The sequence below is a fragment of the Ovis aries genome, chromosome 2, assembly GCF_016772045.2.
Source record: "Ovis aries strain OAR_USU_Benz2616 breed Rambouillet chromosome 2, ARS-UI_Ramb_v3.0, whole genome shotgun sequence".
Lineage (NCBI taxonomy): Eukaryota > Metazoa > Chordata > Mammalia > Artiodactyla > Bovidae > Ovis > Ovis aries.
The window spans coordinates 128,145,755-128,170,495 of NC_056055.1; the positions used below are offsets into that span (position 1 = coordinate 128,145,755).

At 42.1% G+C, this 24,741-nt stretch overlaps 1 protein-coding gene across 2 annotated transcripts in view; it reads left to right on the top strand.

The window, feature by feature from the left end:
• Nucleotides 1-3,689: 3,689 nt before the first annotated feature.
• Nucleotides 3,690-24,741, top strand: part of CERKL (ceramide kinase like) — a 138,397-nt gene continuing 117,345 nt past the window's right edge. For both annotated transcript variants that reach the window (XM_027964779.2, XM_027964780.2), the window contains exon 1: nt 3,690-4,024. In XM_027964779.2, coding sequence (XP_027820580.2) covers nt 3,787-4,024 — 238 coding nt within the window. In that variant the 5' untranslated portion in view covers nt 3,690-3,786. The remainder of the gene's footprint in view (nt 4,025-24,741) is intronic.

A 24,741-nucleotide genomic window follows, 5' to 3' on the forward strand; every position in this document is an offset into this window, starting at 1 on the left:
TTGATTCCTATGGGTAAGCGGTCTGAAAGCAGTGGGCTGTTTTCAATGGTGAGAAGGGATGTTGCTGCCTCTGTATCATGCCTTTTTCACAGTTGTAATAGTGTGAGCTCTAGAGAGTGAGGATAGATTGCTGACTTAAATTGTCTGTTTTATTTGTGTATCTGGTTATATCTAATTTAAGATCGATTCTGCTACAGAACTGCTAGCAGTTTCTGTGAGAATGTTACAAGTTTTCTATTTGGTGGAAGTCCAAGTGGCGCTAGTGGTAAAGAACCCACCTGCCAGTGCAGGACTTAAGAGACGTAGGTTCAATCCCTGGGTTGGGAAGATCCCCTGGAGAAGGAAATGGCAACTTGCTCCAGTATTTTTTCTTGGAGAACCCCATAGACAGAGGAGCCAGGTGGGCCACACTCCATGGCATCACAAAGAGTTGGATACGACTGAAATGACTTAGCACATTTCAAATTGCTCCAAGTTTATGAATGTTTGAACCTATCTGTTATGTTAGTTCAGTCACTCAGTTGTGTCTGACTCTTTGTGACCCTATGGACTGCAGCACACCAGACTTCCCTGTCCATCACCATGTCCATTCAGTCAGTGATGTCATCCAACCATCTCATCCTCTGTCGTCCCCTTCTCCCCCTGTCTTCAATCTTTCCCAGCATCAGGGTCTTTTCCAGTGAGTCAGTTCTTTGCATCAGGTGGCCAAAGTATCGGAGTTTCAGCTTCAGCATCAGTCCTTCCAATGAATATTCAGGACTGATCTCCTTTAGGATGGACTGGTTGGATCTCCTTGCAGTCCAAGGGACTCTCAAGAGTCTTCTCCAACACCACAGTTCAAAAGCATCAATTCTTCAGTGCTCAGCTTTGTTGAGGGGCTTTCAAAACTTGAGGGAAAGGGAAAACAGGCCTATTCTTTTTTGTTATTTATTGTTTACCAAGAAGCTAGAGATTACATGGTCATTGTCATCCTATAATTGTTTGAGATGGGTTCTAAAACACAGCTGAGCAGTTCATTTTAAGCAGAATTTCAATGTGAGTTTAAAAAAAAACTGGCACATGAAGAAAATGTGATATTCTGACTTGGTGGGATTATACAGGTTTTCCTGTATACTTCTTGCAGGGACATACAGCCCTCTACCTTTTGGGCAGCAGGGGCCTGAGTAGCAGGAACATTCTGACAAAATCTCCACTCAGCACGAGGGGGAAGCAGTCCCCTTGACAGTTTGGCAATGTGCTCATTTTGCTCAGAAATGAATGAGAGATGGACACAACTGAAGCTCACTTCATCCAAAATATATGTTGACTCAAAGAAATGAAATTTAAAGTTTTATTTTTCTCACCACAGAGGAAACATGGATGAAGTCAAGGATTTTGATGACAGTATTTGCTTGAGATTTGGAACATTTTGGGAGGAATAGGTTTGTGATAGAAACTTATGTTTGGTTTTAGACATTATACTTCAGATGCTTGTTCAACGGCCAATTAGCAAATATAGGCAGTTGGACATGGCATCTGAAGTTCAGGGGACTTGTTGGGGGTGACCACATCACTCAAGGAGCACTGAACAGTGTGTAAAGCCCTGGTATTGAGGCTGGTGTAGATGGATCCTGTGGACAGAACCCTGGGAGAGACTAGTCCATTAGAGGAAGAGAATGGGCCATAACCAGTACCTTCATCCTCAAGAAAGGCAAAGCCAGTGTTTTTGTCTGTCTGGCCCCACAGAAGCTTGAAAAATGGCAACCTGCCTCTTGCAAAGGTCCTAAGAAGTAGCCACTGCCTTTAGTGAGCTTTTAAAATGCCAAGGAGTTCTAATTGTGTTGATTTCCTGACAGCTGTGAATACAAGATGCTGACTCCAGAATTGCAACTCACCCTATTGAAGGCACTAGCCTTCCCCACTAATGAGTGCTGAGCTAAGCCACCTGAAGGCTGCATGGGGTTAAGCAGCAGCTGCACTTCTACTCTGAGAAACAGCTCGCTGCCATTAGATCAAACTGAGGCTCTTCCCTGCTTTGCCTGGACGCTTGGGTATTTATTTGCAGAGCATTAAACAGTAAGAGTCTTAGCTTAACTGGCACATAGGAGCTTTGTGTCTGAAAGGGATTTGGCTAGGTCTATGGGCTCCATCCTCCGGTTTTTGAAATCCAAGTTTGAGCAGGGAACTTTGAGAAGCTCCTCCTGTTACCATTAGCTTCTGTCTGACTTTGTCGCCTGCTGAGGCCCAAGGGGAGAATGAGAAGCGACTGCCTTTCAGAAGTCACTGGTCCTAGGCACCAGCACCGTGGAGCTAGATTCGCCACTCATGAATTTAACTTCCTCTCGCCAGCTTTTCCTCAATACAATTATTCTGATGGTATCTATTTATCTGTGTGTTTCTCTATATATCTACACTGGCCTGCTGATTTACTTTCCACTCTGCTCCTCCTGCGGAGAACTCGCTTTCCCCCTGTCTCACCATCACAAGCTGTCAATCTCCTATTAATACACTGCTTAAAGTACTAACACTAAGCTCTGACTGAACACAGCAATCATCTGGAGAGCTTTAAAAACCCCTGATGTCTCGTCCCATCCCCAGAGATTACAATTTCATTGTCTTTGAGTGTAGCCTGGGTATCTGGACTTTAAAAAACTCCCCAGGTAACTCTCATGTGCAGTCATGATTGAGAACCACAGGCCAGCAGCCTCTGCGCTTTTCAAATTAACAGCAAATTTCATGAATCTCAGTTATCGTGAAATAGTGCCCCCCTCATTTCCAGGTAACGCTGTATTACAGCAGCAGACTTTAGGAGAACAAGCTCTGATGCTTGTCATCTCTCTTCCGGGAGGATTAGGTCCAGGCAGAGACAAGGCTGCAGAGATATCTTGGGGGAAAGTGGGACCCTTAATACTTACCTTTATAGAGGCATCTTTCTTTAACCTGCAGTGTGGGAGACCTGGGTTCGATCCCTGGGTAGGGAAGATCCCCTGGATAAGGAAATGGCAACCCACTCCAGTATTTTTGCCTGGAAAATCCCATGGACTGAGGAGCCTGGTAGGCTACAGTCCATTGGGTCGCAAAGAATCGGACACGACCGAGCGACTTCATTTTCTTCCTTTAACATTAAATTTGTTAGAACCAAATTTTGTCTATTTGAACCAGGGATTTATCTTTGGCTTTCTCTCAGGGTTTTGGGGATTGAGTTTTCTGCTGCAAGCTGCATATAGATCAGCTAACTCCTGAGGGCATGCAAGCGCGGTTATAAAGCACGACCTCTGTATTCCAGGGGAGCCCGAGGGAAACCAGGTGGGAAAACAGAGGGCTATGTCCTTGCAATTCAAAGTGTGTTCCGAGGGTCAGCAGTATCACCTGGGAGCTTCCTAAAATCGGCGTGGGTGACCTAGTCCCAGACCAATTCAGCCAGAATCTGCATTTTAACAAGATGCCCGGGGCGGGGGCCGGGAGTACGCAAGTCCGCGTTTGAGAAGCGCAGGCCTACACTTCGGCGGGTAACTTATGCGCAAAATCTCAAGAACTATAGGGACCAGGCGGAGGGAGCCACTTATTCCTCTTCCAGGACTGGGGTCCTTCCGGAGAGAGTCGCGGCGGCGGGGGGCTGGCGGGCCCAGCCGCCGGACCAGGCCAGGGCGGCCCCGCCTGCCCGCCCCGCCTCCCTCCAGGGTTTCTGCCCCGCGCGCGGTTGCTGTGGCAGCGCGGGACGCCGCCGGAACCCCGGCGGCCGCGGCCTCCACCTCGCCCTCGGCGGCCTCCGCGGGACCCCTGCTCGGGCCCAGCCCGCGCTCCGCCATGCCCCGGGGGAGGCGCGGGGGCCGGGTGAGCGCCCTGGAGGGCGGCCGGGAGGAGGAGGCGCCCCCGGCGGCGGGGGCCGTGCAGTCGGCGCGGCGGGCGTCCGGGCGGCAGCCGGAGGCGGCGGCCGAGCTGATTCTGCTCCGGGGCATCTTCGAGATCGGGAGGGACAGCTGCGACGTGGTGCTGAGCGAGCGGGCCCTGAGGTGGCAGCCCATCCGGCCCGAGCGTCTCCCAGGTGCGTGGTCCCGGTCAGAAGGCCCCCGCGCCTTCTCCGCCTCCTCCCGGCCTCACACCCCCCTCCCGGCGCCGTCCCTCCGCCTCCCGCAAGCTCCTCCTCTGTCCCAGCGGGCGACCGCGTCCCCAAGCCGCCACCTCCTCCCTCCAGACCCGGGGAGGCCGCGCCGCGCCCGGGGCCTCTGCCTGCCCGCTGCTGCCGCCTGGGTTGCCGTCCCGGGACCCGCGTCACACTCCGCTCCCTCCGCTGAGCCCCCCAAAGGGCTGCTGCTGCTGCTGCTGCTGCTGCTGCTAGGTCGCTGCAGTCGTGTCCGACTCTGTGCGACCCCATAGATGGCAGCCCACCAGGCTCCCCCGTCCCTGAGATTCCCCAGCCAAGAACACTGGAGCGCTGTTTTCCAAATGCGGGAAGGTCACCCACTCCTCCCCTCCACGTCCGAGTCCGAGTTTTGCTCAATTGCTTACGGCGACTCTGCAAGTAAAAGCGTTTTAGAGTATACTTACACGTGGGTTCCGAATCCAACTTTCGTTTTGCTGACCCCTGGAAATGTCACCTGAGCTTTTGGTCCCTCTGGACTTTTCCATCCCTCGCATTCCTTGCCATTGTCTGTAATCAAGTCCAAGTTCTAGAAGCTTTTGTTGTTTAATATGGACTTTATTTTTCTTTTATGTTTAAATGAGTTTATTTATAAACAATTGCTACATAAGTAATATACAGTAAATGGAAAACCACTAATACAATGAAGTTCTCATAGTGGTTATTTTTATGTATACACACTAAGAATAACTTTAAATGGTTGGAATAGGCCCATAGAACACTTTATTCTGTGGTGTTGTCATTTCATGTTTTAAGTATTCAACACATTTAAATGATTAAATACAAAGTTATTATTAAACTCTAACTGAATTTGTTGTTGGTAAATTAGTGGTGATAAAACATCAAATATACTAAAATTTACCCTTAAATTTGTTCTGATTGGATCACTGAGTTACCAACCCTGTCCTCCTCATACCACTCATTATGTGACTCATTATTTTCTGATTCTTGATAGTTTATAGGCTTGTAGCTTAGTTTTTAGAATTTGGTGATTTTGCAAAAGTACTTGCACACTTGCTTTAACATTGCTGCATCTCAACCCTGACATTAAAACAGCCTCTGTGTAATCAACTTACATGCCTGGTAGTATTAAGACACTTAAAAATCATCCTGTTGTTTAGGAGTATATTTGCCTTTTGACCTAAAACTGTTTAGAGGGTGTTGTAATTGTGTACAATATAAATATTTAAAGACTTAGTCTGGAGATGATGTAGGGGAAACCTTGGGATGTAGTAACAATTTCTTCTAAATGATAACTTCAGAAATTTAAAAAGATATGCCTTCCCTTTGTTGTTTCCCTTGTTGGAAAACAAGACACAATGTGCTTTTTACCTTAAAGACTAGAGAAACATCACTATTTTACAGTTTCTTGTACAAAAGCCTAGCAAAACGGACTGGTCAGGGACTCAGAATTCATTCTGATAGGCAGTTTCTGCTGCCCTTGAGGTGCTTGCCTCAGTTCAGTTCAGTCGCTCAGTCATGTCTGGCTCTTTGCGACGCCATGGACTGCAGCACACTCCTGTCCATCGCCAACTCCCGGAGTTCACTCAAACTCATGTCCACTGAGTCGGTGAGGCCATCCAACCATCTCATCCTCTGTGGTCCCCTTCTCTGCCTGTCTTCAATCTTTCCCAGCATCAGGGTCCTTTCCAGTGAGTCATTTCTTCGCATCAGGTGGCCAAAGTATTGGAGTTTCAACTTCAGCATCAGTCCTTCCAATAAATATTCAGGACTGATCTCCTTGCAGTCAAAGGGACTCTCAAGTTCAGCATCAGTCCTTCCAATGAATATTCAGGACTGATTTCCTTTAGGATGGACTAGCTGGATCTCCTTGCAGTCCAAGGGACTCTCAAGAGTCTTCTCCAACACCACAGTTCAAAAGCATCAATTCTTTGGTGCTCAGCTTTCTTTATAGTCCAACTCTATCATCTATACATGACTACGGAAAAACCATAGCTTTGACTAGTTGGACCTTTGTTAGCAAAGTAATGTCTCTACTTTTTAATATGCTGTCTAGGTTGGTCATAACTTTTCTTCCACGGAGCAAGTGTCTTTTAATTTCATGGCTGCAGTCACCATCTGCAGTGATTTTGGAGCCCACGAAAAGAAAGTCTGCTGCTGTTTCCCCATCTATTTGCCATGAAGTAATGGGACCAGATGCCATCATCTTACTTAACTGAAACTGCCTTTGACTTTAATTTAAAATGTTTTCAGGTGTGTTGAAAAGCAAGCTGGGGTATTTTCCACATCTCTGAGTTAAAAACTAGGGATATGGGCATAGAATTCTGTTTAAGTCTGTTTGAATTTGGGAGACATAGAAGTTTCCCATTAGAGCTTAAATTGGCCTACATGGGTCTTTTTAACCTACAATGAAGCTGAAATACTATAGGAATAAAGTGAGACATTGCAAAATGAGGTATTCACATCTGTGTTGCAATAGTGGTACGTGAAAAGTCAAATGATGGTATGAAGCAGTAAATTGCTGTTTTATATCCTGAGTGCTGGTGGAGGAAAAGTAGGCTGAATTAGTATTCCTCATGTTTAAAAGACATCCAGACAGTTATAACTCTAAAGGTTGCAAGTGTTGATCTTTAATTTTGACCTAAAACATGTTGGTTTTCTTTGCCTTCGTTTAGATGTACCACCTTTCCTTTGTAACTAACACCTAGTATGCAGATATCACTTGGGGCCCCTGAATATTGGAGATCCAAAAGCTTATCACCTTAGCACTTGTATTTTAGGAGAAACTAAATATTAAACCATTATTTTACTTAGTAAAATAAGAGTGGAAGAAGTAAAATAAGATTGAGAGATATGTTTAAATGTGAGAAATATTCTCTGTTGTGGAATTAGCCTAGTTGGGTGTGGTGGAAGACAAGTGAAATTGATTCAGGAAATGGAGGAAAACTACAGCCATACCTGGAAGGAGGTGGTGTGGGAGGACTTTGGGGGAGATCATGTTCCTTGCTGGCCAGTGCCTGGCTGTCCCAGGAAAGGGTGGGGGTGGGGTTGGATTGCTGCTGGGCATTATCATCATAGGAGATGTTGCAAGACCGTTCAGTTTTTAAAACTCATAGTGCCTTAGTGGTTTTTTTTTTTTTTTTTTAATAGACTTTATTTTTAGAGCAGTTTTACGTTCAGGGCAAAATTAAGCAGAAGGTATATATAACCTCTGCTCCCCACAATGCATAGCCTCCATGATTATAAGTGTTTCCCACCGAGGTCGTACCTTTTCCCGCCAAGGTTGTATCTTTGCTAAATCTGATGACCCTACATTGACATCATTATCATCCAGAGTCCATAGTTTACATTAGGGTTCACTCTTAGAGTTCTGCATTCTCTGGGTTTTCCCTTATTTATAATGACATGTAGTAGGATTCTTCAGAGAATGAGAACCATGAAAAAATATGTATCTGTGTATGTGTTTAGATGCACACACAGACAATACAATGTGTGTGTATATTTATATTATTTGACATTTATTATGGGAAAATATGAAATTGATTATGGCTTCCCTGGTGGCTCAGACAGTAAAGAGTCCACCTGCAAGACAGGAGACCAGGGTTCAATCCCTGGGTCAGGAAGATCCCCTGGAGAAGGGAATGGCTGCCCACTCCAGTATTCTTGCATGGAGAATTCCATGGATAGAAGAGCATGGTGGGCTACAGTCCATGGGGTTGCAAAGAATTGAACATGATTGATTGACTCACACACGCATTGTAGGAATTGGAGATTATGGAGGCTGAGATATGCCGTTCTTTGCCATTTGCAAAGTTCAGAACCAGGAAAACTGGTTATATAATTCAGACCAAATTGGAATCCCTGAGAACCCTGGGGAGCTGATGGTGTAGCCCCCAGAGATGAGATCTACCTGGAGAAGAGGAAGGAGTGTTTTGTTTACACTCTGCATTTTGAGGAGTGCCTGACATATGAATATTTGTTCCATGAATGAATTTGCTAACTAGTCTCATAACTTCAGCTTTGCCCATTGCTTTGTAACCTGATTACTACATTGCAACTTAATAACTTTTCATCACCTGTAGCAATATCCCCCAGCCCTTTTTTTAAAGCATTAGAACTCTTTTTACAAAAACATTCTTCAGCTAATGTGGGCCCACTTCTCCACTGTGAGCATCATGATCAGATGCTCAGCTGTAGGATGGAAAAGAAAGCAGTCTATGACTAGGGCTTGGGTTGACCAGGCTGTCGCGTCTCTAATACAAACTGTACACACAAAAGGGCATCATCCGCGCAGAAAACTTCATCATTGCCTGCAGTGGTGCCTAAATGATCTTTCTATCGGAATCTCTAATAATGGTCGTTCTATTTGTGGAATCATGTGTTTATTCATATTAATGACCAAGTTAGCTGTCTGTGCCCTAGGGTAGTGTGAAATCCTGAAGAAATGGAAGAGGGGTCAGGTGAGGATTTTCAGGTCAAAGGAGAAAGGTCAGGCATGTCTGGGTCACAAGACCCTATAGGCGGAGCAGGCTGCAGTGTTAGCCCCCAGCATGGTGCCTGGGACCAGGCATAAGGTGTCAAAAATTGACAGCTCAGAAAGGGAATGTGGGCAAATGCCGTGGACCAATATGTGTGTTTTGTCATTTAGTCCTTAGCTTATCTTGTGACTGGATCAGATATTTTCAGAGTTCAGCATTTTCAAAATGATTGCTGATGGCCGGCGGGCATAATTCTACATCTCAATCAGGAACAAACTTCTGGCAATATGTGCTTAACAAGTGGCAACCTTCCATTTGAAATGTTAGATGGAAGCAGAAAGTGCAAGCATTTTTGTGCATCCTCAGTGCAGGATCTGCTTACTGAACTGTAAGATTTGGTTTTGAGGTTTTCACGTGAAGGAAAATCTACTCCTAGGGAGAGTTAGCGATTGGTAGGATTAGACTATATGAAGCTCATATATATATATATATATATATATATATATAATGAAGTGCATATATATGAAGCTCATAAGAAGTACACTTCAGAATGATCAATTTAGGGATCTCTATTGACTCATTGGAAAAGACTTTGATGCTGGGAGGGATTGGGGGCAGGAGGAGAAGGGGACGACCGAGGATGAGATGGCTGGATGGCATCACGGACTCGATGGACGTGAGTCTGAGTGAACTCCTGGAACTGGTGATGGCCAGGGAGGCCTGGCGTGCTGCGATTCATGGGGTCGCAAAGAGTCGGACACGACTGAGCGACTGAACTGAACTGATGACCAGAATGTCAAGTGCCCACAAGTCTTTCTCTGCTGTCTCACATTGGGCACCTTTATCATTTGCTGATGAATAGCACCTTGAAGTATGAAAACCCTACAGGATATTCTACAGGCTCTCTACTCCAGCTGTCTGCAGTTTCCCATCTGGTGAAGGAAAAGTTTCAGGAGTGGGCACCAAGGAACCTGAGGTCCTGTCTGCACCTAAGGGTGTAACTGACTCAAGGCAAGTCATTTAACCCTTTTAAATGACAGTTTATTCATCTGCAAAATGAAGCATTTGCATTATATGATCTCTAAGAATCGTTAACTCTGAAGTTGCATTTTATAGAAAATATCCGTTTTTATAGGCTTTCGATGTTAGGACATGGTAATAAATCTGAGTAAGGTTTCAGTGATCAACTTCCTGGCATGTGTGGAGTTGTATTTTACAACAAAGCTTCATAGCCCTAATGAATTTCTAATTGAAATAACTATGTGGAAAATATGGGCCAAGTTTCTTGCTCCCCTTCCCTGGCTTCAAGGCCAGATAATGAGAGGTGGACTGGTACCTCAGCACAGATTCTGTCTTTGGAAAGAAAGAAACCATTTTCTGATAGAAAATGATGGGTCAAGGCTAGTCTTAAGCAGATTTTTCATGATGGACAAAAGGACTAGCTTAGCCTTTCTTCAACTTCATTTCCTGTACCCTCTTACTAAATTCCTGGGCAAGGATCTTACAATATGCTTGATTATCATAATATTATGTGTTAAATATTTTTAAAAATACAATGAAGGTTTCATAATGGTTTACAATTCTCTTGTTAGACTTATTACCTCACATTACATCATTTCATGTTGTGTTTTCTCAAAGGGTTCTTCCTACCATGCCCTTGAGCTCAGCTGAATTAGAGAAATAACCAGAAAATCTGAAAAGGGTGGGCTTCAAAATAAGATCTTGGAAGTGTTTCTTTTTTTGAGGGAGCTAATGATTTTCTCATGCTTTAAGTTTATATAAACATTTATTTGTTAGAAACTTTTCAAGATGACAGGTAATGTGGAAAAATGTGAAAATGAGAAAAACCTAATCAATTTTAAAACAACCAGAGTTAGTGATTACTGGGACTTAGCAGAGCTGGGTCCATTCTAAGTATTAATCTGCCTAAGCCGTTTGGGAACAGATGTACGTGAAACAGATCCTGGGCTCTGTTGTGTACATCCAAAGTGAGACATCTGTTGGTGAACCGTTGGTCAGGAATAATGGAGGTAGGGGTTAAACCCCAAAATGACCCATTACTCACGTAAATTATTAAAGGACTAATTACTCAGTAAACCACAGTGCTTTGATTCATCAGTCTACATATGAAAAAGAAAAAAATCTTCTTTAAAAAAATTATTAGTGTGTTCCTAAGCTGTCAAAATTGAAGGAATTTTTAAAAGATGGGTGTGAAAAATCAAGCTTAGCAAGGAACTGCATACAACGTTTATGAAGTTTTTAAATGCTTTGACAGTCCTGTTAACCTATTGTGTAAATACGGTATAAAGCACATGTTGTAAAAATACTTAGCTTTTTCTTAATGTACATTAGTCCACACAGAAAAACAAAATATGGACTGAATCTCTAAGTATGGCTGTTCTGTTAAAATTTCTGTGCCGATAGAATGCTCTGTATCTACACTGTCCAGTACAGTCACCACCAGCCCCTTGTGACTGCTGAGCACTCAAAATATGGCTACTGTGACTGAGAAACTGAATTTTAAATTTTATTTAATTTTAATAAGTTTAATAGCCACATGCAGCTAGTGATGACCAGATTTTAAAACATAGCTCTAACACACAGACATACAAAGAGTTGAAAACATTTATTACTTTGATTCTCAGGCATGGGTTTTCATCTTTATTTCTCTAGTAAGGTATAGTTTTCAAATAGTTAATCTCAACATAGAACTGAATTACCATCCAATCTGAGCTGCTGATTTAAAGATAGATCTCTGAGTCCAGAGAGTCCCAAGTGGCAGAACCTTTGAACAGATCTTGTGATCCCCAAAACATGCTTTTCTTTGTTATTATGAATTAATCGGCTGATAAAGTTTTGTCTGTAAAAAACCATTGTCTTATTGCTCATGTCATGATTTACTTAAATCAATTGGTTTCTTACTATAAGGATTGTGGGTCTGAAACAGCCATCCTCGCCTGTGTACACTGACCCCATGAAAGTCTGCATCCTGGTGGTGTTCCTAAATACACCACAGCCACGTGGCACCATATGAAGACAAGTACTTAAGAGAAACTTCTCTTCTTTCATGTCCCCTTCCTCTCACCCCTCCTCCATGAGGGGGTATTTACGGTCACAACTGACACTGAAATATGCTCCTAGAACTGGTACTTGCATTGAAGGTAAGGGATGTACAAACTGAACAGGGGGCTGGACTGGATCAAGGTCAGTAAAGCAGAGAGGCTGATTCATACGGGATCTGCCAGAGTGGGAGGACCTGAAGTGAACTGCAGGAATATGAACATGATGGAGCTAAAGAATCAAAGGGCCATGGCGGTAAACAGTCGGGATCTACAGGTAGCTTGGGTACACAGGAAGACACTATTGCCTAGACTGGGCACGTCTGTGCTCTCTGTAATTTGGGAAGGCGAACCATCTTTGTTCAAAGGGCCAGGGGTGTAGAAGACGTAATTCACTGTGTTCGAAATACTAGAATACTCATTTTGAATCTTACCCCTAATCCTGCCTGGTTCATTACTTGGCTAGGTTATTTGATTACATTTCAAATATTGACAAGTCTATAAGCATCATCAAAGTCCTCAACGTAGTCCTTGCCAATTCCTTCCGTGTGACTGTATTCCTGCTGAACTTTGAAAGCACTGTGCCCGTGGTGGGGGTAGTGTGTGCTGGGCAGGTGAGTTCTGGTCATGTATGTGGTGAGCAAAGGGAAGGCACTGTTGGTAGCCGTGGCTGTTTATATGCTCTTGTGCTTTCCAAAGTCAGTATGAATTGAGATAAGAGGGAAAGGAGGGAGGGAAGTGAAGTTTGAGGGAAATTAAACCTGCTTCTGACTTTTAGCCTGTAAACCAGAAGTTGAAGACCCTCAGGGTAATGGGTAACAGAATCCAGAGACAGGGAGGCAGGCGAACAAGTGGACAGGTATGGATATATTAAAACCAGTTGACACAGTGCTACGGACTTACGCTAAGCCTACAGGTAAGTCTTAAATAATGTACCAGCTGACTTTAGGGAGTTCCTATATACATTCCAAGATTTTCATCAGGAACAATGTTCTGGAAACTACCGCTGTTGCTCAGGATCCATGTCCAGTGTTTGATTGAAAATGCGTGCATGCTCAGTCGTGTCTGGCTGTTTGTGACCTATGGACTGTAGCCTGCCAGGCTTCTCTGTCCATGGGTTTCTCCAGGCAAGAATACTGGAATGGGTAGCCATTTCCTCCTCCAGGGGATCTTCCCGACCAAGGGCTCAAACCCACACCTCCTGCATTGTCTTGTTTAATCTTCCCAACAAGACTGCATAGTTCAGATAGGATTTTTATTTCTGGGACCCAGAGATGACCTTTCTTGCCCAAGGCCATGCTGGTGATGGAGTTGCTGGGATTCTAGGCCAGGCAGCCTGACTCCAGAGTCCACGCTGTACCTAGGAGGTTATGCTGCTTCCTCAGTTCAGTAGGAAAGAGTTCTCCCTAACACCTTCAAGAGTCTATGTGATGTCAGAGTAAGTGGGTAGGATCATGGTTCAAACCCAAACAACAAGCCTTCCTACGACAAGAGTGTCTGATTTTTTCAGGCCTTCATGACAGTTCCACCGTAGAGAACATATTCCGTTGCTCTCACTTATAATTCCTGAGTAAATGACCAAATGAAAGTTTTTAAACCCAATATTTTTATTATAGAAAACATCAAGCGGTGCCATTAGGTGGTAACATCTGCATATCGGAGCTTGTTGATGTTTCCCCCTTCTGTCTGGACTCCAGCTTCTAACTTATTCAGCCTGGCATTTCTCATGATGTGCTCAGCGTATAGGTTGAACAAACAGGATGCCAGCAGACCGTCCTGTTGTACCCCTTCTCAGTCTTGAACCAATCAGTTGTTCCATACCTGCCTTAGGTAGAAGTGGCCAAATATGTGTGTTCAGTCATAGGCTGGGGGCTGCCTGAGAAGAGTGAAGTTAAGGTGGGTCCTAAAGGTACCAGTAGCTGGAGGTTGTTGCCTAACTGCATTCATTGCAGCAGAAAAGCAAGTTTTTTCTTAAAGGGAAAAATCACAGCAACCACTGTAACCAATTAGGTTTGATATTATCATTATGAATCAGTTATTTAAATATATTTCAATTCATAACAGTGACTCTTCTTACTAATGCTCAAATCGCCCCGATTCTGTATTTTTGGACCAATGGGAACCACCTTACACTGATTTCTGAGGCCTTTTGACATTTTCTTAGATGTCTCTGTTCACTCCCTTGCTTTCTGAAATGGCAATATATTCTAGGCCCGTCTTGAACATTTCAAGCCTGTCATCAAGGATGCCTGATCTCTTAAACTGAGTTATGGTATTTAGAGATCTCAATTTGAGCCCCAGGTGTGCTCGTTGCTAGTACTTTCCTTATATAGTCCTATTTCCTAGGTTTTTCTGAAAGCAGAGCTACGAAGCATGATTTTCTTTTTTTCCCTAAAGAATAGTTTCACTATGGAATTATGCTGGTATCTCCAGTAAAAGTTCAAGACTAAAGGTTTTTATTTCTCTCTTTGTTCTTACCCTTAAAATTCTGTATTCTAACTGCAATAATATCATTACTGCTTTGCAATAATTGTACATCACAGAATAATAACACCAGTGCTACCGTCAACAATGTAATTAATGAGAGCCAGCCATTTAAGATCATTCTGTAAAAATTTTCTTTTTGTTGCTTTTAGGGACATACCACTTAGAGTACGTGCTATAGTTAGAGTACGTGCTATACTTAGTCACTCAGTTGTGTCCAACTTTTTGTGACCCCATGGACTTTAGCCCACCAGGCTCCTCTGTCCATGGCGATTCTCTAGGCAAGAATGCTGGAATGGGTTGCCATGTCTTCCTCCAGGGGTTCTACCTAACCTGGGGATTGAACCCAGGCCTCCCATATTGCAGGTAGATTCTTTACCATCTGAGCCACCAGGGAAGCCCAAGAATACTGGAGTGGGTAGCCTATCCCTTCTCCAGGGGAGCTTTCTGATCCAGGAATTGAACCAGGGTGTCCTGCATTGTAGGCAGATTTTTACCAGCTGAACTACAAGGGAAGCCCAGAGTGTGTGCTATGTGTAGTCAGATTATTATGATTTTTTACATGGCTCTATATTTTATAATCTTATTTATTTTTGGCTGTGCTGGGTCTTGTTGCTGCATGCAGATTTTCTGTTGTTGCAGCAAATGGGGGCTATTCTTTAATTGCGATGTGCAGGCTTCTCATTGAAGTGGATTCTCTTATTGTGGAGCATGGGCATTAGGGCACGTGGGCTTCAGTAGTTGCCTCATGATATGTGGAATTTTCCTAGACTAGGGATTGAACCTGTGTCCCCATTGGCAGGCAGATTTTTAACTACTGGACCATGAGGGAAATCCCCAAATAACCATGTTCTAAAGACAGTTAGAATCAGTCCTATCTGTGATGTTATACTTCCAACTCAATGTGCAGAATTATTTGTTTCATTTTTGCTTTTATTTTTGGGCATTGCTCTTTTTAATCTGAAATTGTAATTATGTAAAATACTTACATGGTTCCAAAGTCAAATCCACTAAGCAAGCTCTATTCTGGGAAGTACAGTTTTTGTCTGTGTCCCTTCTACCCTTTTCCTTCCTTTCTATTATTGGTAAGCCTTTTAAATTTTTTGGTTTATTCCTAGATAAGCAAACATGTACATATATTCTTTTACTCACCCTACCCACCTTCTTAAGTGCATAGGAGGGTAGCATATATGCTTTTTTTCCACTTTGACTTCTTTTTGAATTACCAGTATTCCCAGTATATCACTTGATAGATGTATGTAGTGAGAATCCTCATTTCCTTTTGTATCTGCACAGTAATCTGTTGAGTGCTTTAGTTTATAAACCTTCTCTCTGTGAGGGACTTGGGTGGTTTCCAGTCATTTTTGCTATTGTGAATTGTGGTATAATTAAAAACTTATCATGTCTTTGTTTAAAATGTATTTTTGGAATAGATTCCTACAAGTGGGACTGTTGACTCAAAGAATAAATACCTTATATACTTGTTAAATGTATGTTAAGTCACTTCAGTCATGTCTAACTCTTTGTGATGCTATGGACTCCAGGTTCCTGTGTCCATGGGATCCTCCAGGCAGGAATACTGGAATGGGTTGCCAAGCCCTCCTCCAGGGGATCATCCTCACCCAGGGATTGAACCCATGGGTTTCTTATGTCTCTTCCATTGGCAAGTGGGTTCTTTACGACTAGCGCCACCTGAGAAGTCTATTTTTTTTTTTTTTTAATAAACTGACTTTCTAGAGCAGTTTTCATTTCACAGCAAAATTAGTGAAATGTACAGAGGTTTCCCATTTGCTTCCTGCCTACATAATTTTGCCAAATATTTCCAAGTCCCCTGAGAAAGATTGTATTATTTTGCTTTTCTATCATCATCGTAGGAGGACACCTGTTTCTGTGTAGTTTCTTCAAAAGATATATTGTCAGACGTTGTTTTAAAAAAACAATCTGAGATAAGAAATGGTATCCCATCATACTTTTAATTTTTATTTTTCTCATAAAATCATTCAAGTTTTTAGCTTATTTCTCCTAATATTATGGAGCAACTATCATGTGCTAGGTGTCTGATAGGTATCAGGGATGGTACAATCAATTTGTCACAATTTCTGCTTTAAAGTATTCACAATCTGCAAGGAGGCTTATCAGCAAAATAACTAGGTGATCTGTTTTATGTGCACTTGAAGTATTACTTAAAGGGCACCATAAAGAACCACGGAAGTGTAGCTAAAGGGGAGAATCATTTTGTTTGAGTGGGCAGAGGAGGATGTAGGGGAAAGCTACAGAGAGGTGTGAGGGCCTTGAAACATGGCTAGGAGTTGGCAGTACAAAAGAATAAGCAAACCTTTATAGGAAAATAACATTTTGGAAAAATCTGGCAAGAATGCTTTGACCTCCACGGAAAATAAAGCCATAGCCTGTAGGGAGAGTGTGTGTTCATGGGGGGAGAGGACAGTGCTTTGTGTAAGTCAGTAGTTTGCACAGCACCTTGAGTATCATGCCAGGAAATTGGTGTCTTACCCTCAAGGTTAAGTAAGGGGCGGCAAAGACAAAGTGTCAGAGGATTTCAACTTTTTGCTTTTTAAAGTAGGTGAAATTTGTTTCAGGAAGACAGCCATGGGGGTAGGATGGATTATAAATGGGGGTAGGTTCGGTTGAGGAGCCCATTTCAGTGGCTAGTCCACCAGCAGATCCAGGGAGGATGGCGAGGTAAGGTCAGGTGCAAAGGGATATCGGCAGAGACAGAATGTAGAGGATGTGGGGTTTGAGGGGAAAGGAAGGCACAGTGGTGATGCTGAGATTTTTAGCTTGGACAGTGGAATGCATCTAGGACACAGCTAAAATTGCTTTCTGTTTCGCTGGTCTGAGACTTATCCCACTCGAAATGTCCTCTACCAAGCATCAGATATACTAGGGACTAGCAGAATGTCCAAACAGAAGAGAAACAGGAAGCTTGAACAAAGACATACACTGGAGAAATTGCTCCTGAAGGATTGTAGATTGAACTCTGGTAAGTTTATGATGTGTGTTTTCTATGAGCCTCGGGCTCTCTTCTTTTGTGTCATTTCTTATTAGGTTGGGGCTACTTGGGAGAAAATAGTTGAAAGCTATTTTCAGAAAACATTTTCATTAAATATTGGTAAGTAAAGTTATGATCTTTGTACAACTGTAATGTTTGGTATTATTGAAATATTAAAAACAGTGGAATAATTTTGTCAATTTTTATATGTATAAAAACTGTTTTTCTATCATTTTAAACTAAAAAAATCCATTTATATCATGAAATCTTTTGTTTAATACAAATAATATTTGTTCCAAATAAAACTTCTACGCTTGGTAAATGTTACAGGCACATAATTCAAAGTAGTTTCCAGTGCCCATCTGTGCAGGCAGAATAAGATCAATAAAATTGAACAACTGTTAGCGTGTACTGGTTTCCTTATATTTTAGGCATGTTTTTATGTATTGAAAGTGTAAAGGCAAGGTCGTATATATTTTGTTCCGGTTTTCATTATACAGATGAAAACTTGTTACGGTTAAAATCTTGGTGACTATAATGCCTTTTTGAAATCCCATACATAGCCCACTTATTTTAGATAATATTTAAATACTTTAGGGTTTCCCAAGTGGCTCAAAAGGTAAAGAATCTGCCTGCAATGCAGGAGACCTGGGTTTGATCCCTGGATTGGAAAGATCCCCTGGAGAAGGAAATGGCAATCCATGCCAGTATTCTTGCCTGGAAAATTCTACTGACAGAGGTGCCTGGTGGGCTGCAGTCCATGGGGTTGAAAAGAGTTGGACATAATTGAGTGATAACATGCACATATACACACCAAATACTTTAAATAATGTGGATACATTTTTGTCATTAAATTTGATTTATAATATGTTCTTATTTTAAAAATAGAGATATATTCTTAAAAATCACTATTTCAATTTCTTTGAATTAGCATTTTTCATATTTGGGAAAAAAAATGTCTTGATACCCTAGCTTCTGAAAGGAAGACAAATCTGTCATTTTCCAAGTTGTTTGTTTTTCACTGGGAGCAAACCTACTCTTTTAATGAATTTCATGTCATGGAAACATCTTCTGGGGGAACCTGTGCATGTGGGCTAAATCACTTCAGTCCTGTCTGATTCTTTGTGATCCCTTGGATTCCTGCCAGACTCCTCTGTCCATGGGATACTAAGCAAGTATTACTATTAGCTTCTAAAATAACTATCTTCATTATTTTAGGGTAAACTAAAGAAAACTCATGTTAGAGACTTGTATAAAGACTTTTGTCTTCTTATTTGGTTAATATTCTGTCTTTATGTGAATCTCAACATAATCAGTTAAACGGAAACTCTGAAAATTCAAGACAATGTGTATCATGTTCAATTTACTGTTAAACGATATTATGCCCTGGATGTAAACTTCTAATTTTATTTTTTCACCTTCATGAAAGCACTGGTCATTATTGCTGCCTCTGATGCTCTTTTGTCTGCACATACTGTTGCAACATAATGTGTTGTGCATTTGATACGGATATTACCATATTGCCATAAGGAGCTGCTATTATTTTAGACACCAATTGATTCCATGATAGTGTCAGATTTCTTTAACATATGCTTATGTTTTTGTACAAATGACCCCAAGAAACATCTGCTAGTTTTGTGGTGGTATCTACTGTTTCTTTTTCAGAAGTTGACCTGTCAGTCACTTTCTAATGTGAAATCTCCAGTATTTCATTAGAGTAGGCTCACTTTCTGGTGATGTTAATTAAAAACCATTTGGACTCAGTTTTATGACGCAATTCAGAAATAAATTGAACTGCCTGTGTACATTATTTTAAAACTCTCTTTTCATGACTGTGTCATTGATACTTTAAAGACAGGCCCTTTTAGTGGGTCTTTTAGCATCCAAAATACGAGGTCCCAAATTGCTTTCTAATGGTTCTGAAACACGTCTTCTAATTTTACAAAAGTGTGTAGTAGTTGTGGTGTATCATTGGCCAATTCATATCCTTTGCTAATTGCTAATCTTCAGTGAATGTGTAAGGGCAGACAAAGGCAAAGGAAATGAAGGTTCAATATAGTTGTGAAATCTTTCCTCTAGGAGACTGGAAAAACTTCAGAGATCATAAGCCATTGATTCTGATACAGGTGGGACCCCTTCTTCTACTTGCCTTGGTATGACCTTGACTAACAAACAATGGTCACAGATTCTCATTGTCTGGCATTTTCTTTCTTGCTTTCATCTCTGTTTTCTCAAATGTCTTTCTCAAGACATAGCAGCTTATTCAAAGAAAGCAATATGATCATGTATTTATGATAAACTTGGAACACAACAAAAAGAAAAACAAATTATCTTTGAATAGCAGTATTTGTTCATGTTTGTGGAAAATATACAGATTTTCCCAACTCCATTGTATCAGAGGATGTGATTTATAAAATTTTGTATTACCTACATACTTGATCCCAACTCTAAACCTAATAAAATAAATATACATGAGGTTTAGTCCTTAATCTCACTTAGGTCAAGATAGTAGCACAAGCTTATTTTATTTTCTACTTGTCTGCTTTCTGTGCATCAGCTGTTGGACTCCTTTAGACTCTAAACATGTCATCGTTTATATCTCTGTGCTCATTCAGCAGCCCTTGCTGCTCTTCAGTTCTTTCCTTATCCCTTGGGTGACTTACATCATGGGATAACCTTCTGTCCCCTGCATGTCAGCTCTTGGCTGAAACTGAGCTGAGGCCCTTGCCAGGTACCTTTGGTGCTCGACCTGCTGGGATTCAGCTTTGGCCTCAAAGCTGTCTGTGTGCCTTCCACGCCAAAACTCAATTCTGTGAGGGGTGACAGGATAACTGCAAGCTTTAGTTTCAGTGGTAAAACCTGAATGAGGTTGTATTGAGTGCCTAAACAGCTTTCTCTTAGGTCTGAAATAGGAGAGCTAGGAGCCTCCATGTCCCTTGAGAAAGAAAGATTTCCCTCAGCCTTCTGGGCTCAACACTGAACCATTCAAGTGGGATTGTGGGCTGGACCCAACGAGGAGTGTAATTTCCTCGAATGGTGGTTTTGTTTTCTTCTGTGTGTGATGGGAGTAGGACCACCTAAGGGAAGTCCCCAGTGACTTTTCTTGCCTCTTGCGGGGCAGCCCATTGACTTTCAGTCATGGCTTCCTGCCCTTCTACCCCTCTACCCTACGCAAGGCACTGGAGGAGCCACAGGGATAGGGGAAGATATTCATGAAAAGAGTTTTCAGGTACTGGGTATGTCTGGAGTCCTGTTTAAAAGACAAAGACTGTTCAGCAATTGGCATTTTAGTACTTATCACTGCCTATCCTTTTTGTTGTTAGTACAGAAAATTTTGCGTGTATTGAATTGGTGGAGTGGAGCAGGAAACGAAATCTATTTTCATTAACTTTGTATGGGGCCTGGTGTGATATCATGAACAGGTGGGCTCATAATTGTTTACTTGATGCTCTTTTTAAGAAGTCAATTATGTCATGGGAAATTGAAGAATAGCAAAATTAATTTGTTGAAGCCTTCTATAGGAAATCTTGCGTGCATGCATGTTCACTAGAGAAACATGGGGCTTTTCCCATAAAGGACAGGCTTTGTTTTGTTTTTAATAAGACACACTCTTTATAATTAAAACAAAATCCCAGTGTTAAGGGATTACTGTTTTAAATAATTGGATTTCTTTCCTTTGTTTCCCTGATCCCTATATATGAGAATAAATCTAATGGTGTCTTCGGCTAATACATATTTCCAGATTAAATAGTTCTGTTAACTACTGAATTTTAATAATGCCTCAAAGTTTACAGATGATAATATAGAAAACAGTGTAGCATCAAGAACTTATTTTAGATTTGGGAAAGGCAAAGATACAGAAACTAATTAAGAACTACAGAAGCTGTGGAAACTTTTTAAATAATATATTGATATTCACTGTAATAAACAAAAATAAGCTGTTTGCATAATTTTCTATAACCCTGCCCTCAAAATACTATGTTTAGTATCACGTATTGTTCCCTGGTGGCTCAGATGGTAAAAGAATTGCCTGAAATCTGCCAGGAAACCTGGGGTTCTATCCCTGGGTTGGGAAGATGCCCTGGAGGAGGGAATGGCTGCCTACTCCAGTATTCTTGCCTGGAAAATTCCATGGACAGAGGAGCCTGGCCAGCTACAGTCCATGGGGTTGCCAAGAGTCCGACATGACTGAGCGATGAACACTTCACTTCATTTTTAATCTCAGACAAATGATTTCCTGAAATGGTATTTTAATGCCTGAGGATGTTTTAGCTTAAAAATGTTTAGGGTTAAAATGATATAGAAGAAGAGAAAAATCTAAATGTCTAGCTGGTACTTTTAGGAAAATTCCTTGGATAAGCTCTGACGCCTTTCTTTCTCTTCTCTTTTTTGATTGCCACACTCCAGAGCTTTCTTCTGAGACTCTTAAGTCATGTGTGAGTATAGGAGCGGACAAGCATTAGGGTGAGTGGTAAGAAGGGAGGGCGTTTGCCTGAGGCAAAATCTTTCTCCATATGGGACCTTCTTAATACCCTCCCTCCGCCCCTTACATGAGAATTTGAGCTCCCAGGCCAGAGGCTGATTTGGGAGCAGCATTAGCAAGAGACGGGGTGGTAGCGGGGAGGTGAGGAGGTAGATGAAGGGCCCTTTTTCTGGTTGATCACTTCTGGGCTTTGGTGAACCTATTCTTTTTTCTTTATTTTTGGCTGTACCACACAATATGCAGAACTTCCCAGACCAGGGATCGAACCCATGTCCCCTGTATTAGAAGCACAGAGTCCTAACCAGTGGACCGCCAGAGAAGTCTGGAACCTTTTCAAACTGACCTGTTTCTCTACTTAATCCTGAGTCAGTCTTGACCCTTAGTTTTCCAGGTATAGCCATACTGGGTCCTCCTCAGTTTAGGAGCTCAAGGAAGCGGTGCTTCTAGTTCCAGTTCAGAGTTTTAAAGAACCAGTGGGAACAAAAATATCAAGAACTTTTGAGAGATTTTCTATTTGATCCCACAGGAAGGCAGAAGGCAAAATGAAGCATATTGTAAATGATACTTTCAAGTCTTGCACACGTTTCTCAGTTACCCCCATCTGTCATTTCTGGGTTGGGTTGCATCCCTTGCTTATCCTGATTGTGGTTTAGTTGCTAGGTTGTGTTGGACTCTGCGACCCCCAAGGACTGTAGCCTGCCAGGCTCTTCTGTCCCTGGGATTTTCCAGGCAAGAATACTGGAGTGGGTTGCTATTTCCTTCTCCTTCCCAAGCCACGGATTGAACCTGGGTCTTCTGCATTGTGGGCAGACTCTTTACCAACTGAGCCATCCGTGAAGCTATCCTGATTAATTCCCACCCAAAATAGTTAAGTATCCTCCTAATATAGCTCTCGCTTCCAAATTAATGACAACCTAAGCAGTTATTTAAAGTGTTTTCTCCCTTGGCATTCAGTATTCTTCAGTGTTCACATTTGGAAATATGGGAACATAGAAGGGAAAAAGGAAAACGATTCATTTCTCTTATTTGCTATATTTTGCTTGATGTTGTGGTGAGATACAAGGTCACACGCTCTAGAAAATTTGGAGACTCTAAAGAAGAAATTAAAACTTAAGTTAAAGAAGGATGATGTATTAGTCTGTCAGGGCTGCCATAACACAACACCATAGATGAAGCGGTTTGAACAACAGAAATTGACTTTTTTCTTATGGTTCTGGAGGCTGGAAGTCCAAGATCAAGGTGTTGTCAGAGCTGGTTTCTGGTGAGGCCTCGCTCCCTTAGCTCATGGATGGCCACCTTCTCATTGTGCCCTCGCGTAGTCTTTCCTAAATCGCTAATGTTTCTTTTATTTTTATAATTAAAATTAAAAAAATTTTAATTGAAGGATGATTAACAATATAGTGTTGGTTTCTGCCATACATCCACATGGATCAGCCACGGGTATACGTATGTCCCCTCCCTCTTGAGCCTCCTGTCTCCCATCTCACTCCGCCCCGCTTGGTTGTCATGGCGCCCAGTGTGAGTTCCCTGAGTCATACAGCAAATTTCCACTGGCCGTCTATTTTAAATATGTTAGTGTATATGTTTCCATGCTACGCTTCCCATTCATCCCACCCTCTCCTTCCTACACTGTCCCCCACTGTGTCTACAAGTCTGTTCTCTATGTCTGCATCTCCGTTGCTACCCTGCAAATAGGTTCATCAGTACCATCTTTCTAAATTCCATGTATATGGATTAAAATACGGTATTTTTTCCTCTTTCTGACTTACTTCACTTTGTGTAATAGACTCTGTGTTCATCCACTTCATTAGCACTGACTCAGATGTGTTCCATTTTATGACTAATTCTCCAGTGTATACGCAACTGTTTTATCCATTCATCTGTTGATGGACATCTAGGTTGCTTCTTTGTCCTGCTGCTGCTGCTGCTGCTGCTGCTGCTATTGCTATTGTAACTAGTGCTGTGTCGAACATTGTCGTGCCTGTCTTTCTCAGTTATGGCTTTCTTGGGGTATATGCCCAGTATTGTGATTGCTGGGTCACATGGTAGTTTTTTTTCCTAGTTTTTAAGGGATCTTCATCCTGCCTTACATAGAAAATATGCAAGCAGCTTATGCAACTCAATAACAGAACAACAGCCCAATCAAAAAGTGTGCAAAAGATCTAAACAGACATTTCTCCAAAGAAGACATACAGATGTCTAATAAATAACATGAAAAGAGGCTCAACATCAGTCATTATTAGAGAAATGCAAATCAAAATTACAATGAGATATCACCTCACACCAGTCAGAATCAGTTCAGTGGTTCAGTCATGTCCAGCTCTTTGTGACCCCATGGACTGCAGCACGCCACATGTCTATCAAGTTCGTGATGCCATCCAATCATCTCATCCTCTGTCATCCCTTTCTCCTCCTGTCTTCAGTCTTTCCCAGCATCAGGATCTTTTCCAGTGAGTCAGTTCTTTGCATCAAGTGGCCAAAGTATTGGAGCTTCAGCTTCAGCATCAGTCCTTCCAATGAATATTCAGGACTGATGTCCTTTAGGATTGACTGGTTGGATCTTCTTGCAGTCCAGGGGACTCTCAAGAGTCTTTTCCAACACAGCAGTTCAAAAGCATCAATCCTTCATCACGCAGCTTTCTTTATGGTCCAACTCTTACATCCATACATGACTACTAGAAAAATCAGAATGGCCATCATCAAAAAATCCCCAAATAATTAATGCTGGAGAGGGTGTAGGGAAAAGGGAGCCCTCTTGCACTGTTGGTGGGAGTGTGAATCTTCCTTTTCTTTTAAGGACACGAGTCCTATCAGACTAGATACTATTTGTCCTGTGCTCAATTGCTCAATTGTTTCCAACGCTTTGTTACTCCGTGGACTGTAGTCTGCCATGCTTCTCTGTCCATGGAATTTTCCAGGCAAGAATACTGGAATGAGTTACCATTTCCTACTTCAGGGGATCTTCCTGACCCAGGAATTGAACCTGTGTCTCTTGTGTCTCAGACTGTTTGCCATTACTGCCATCTGGGAAGCCCCTAGAGAGCACCTTTATGACTTAATTTAAAGTTAATTACTCCTTAAAGGCCCAAATATAGTCACACTGGGGGGTTAGAACTTCTGCATATGAATTTTGGAGAGACAGAATT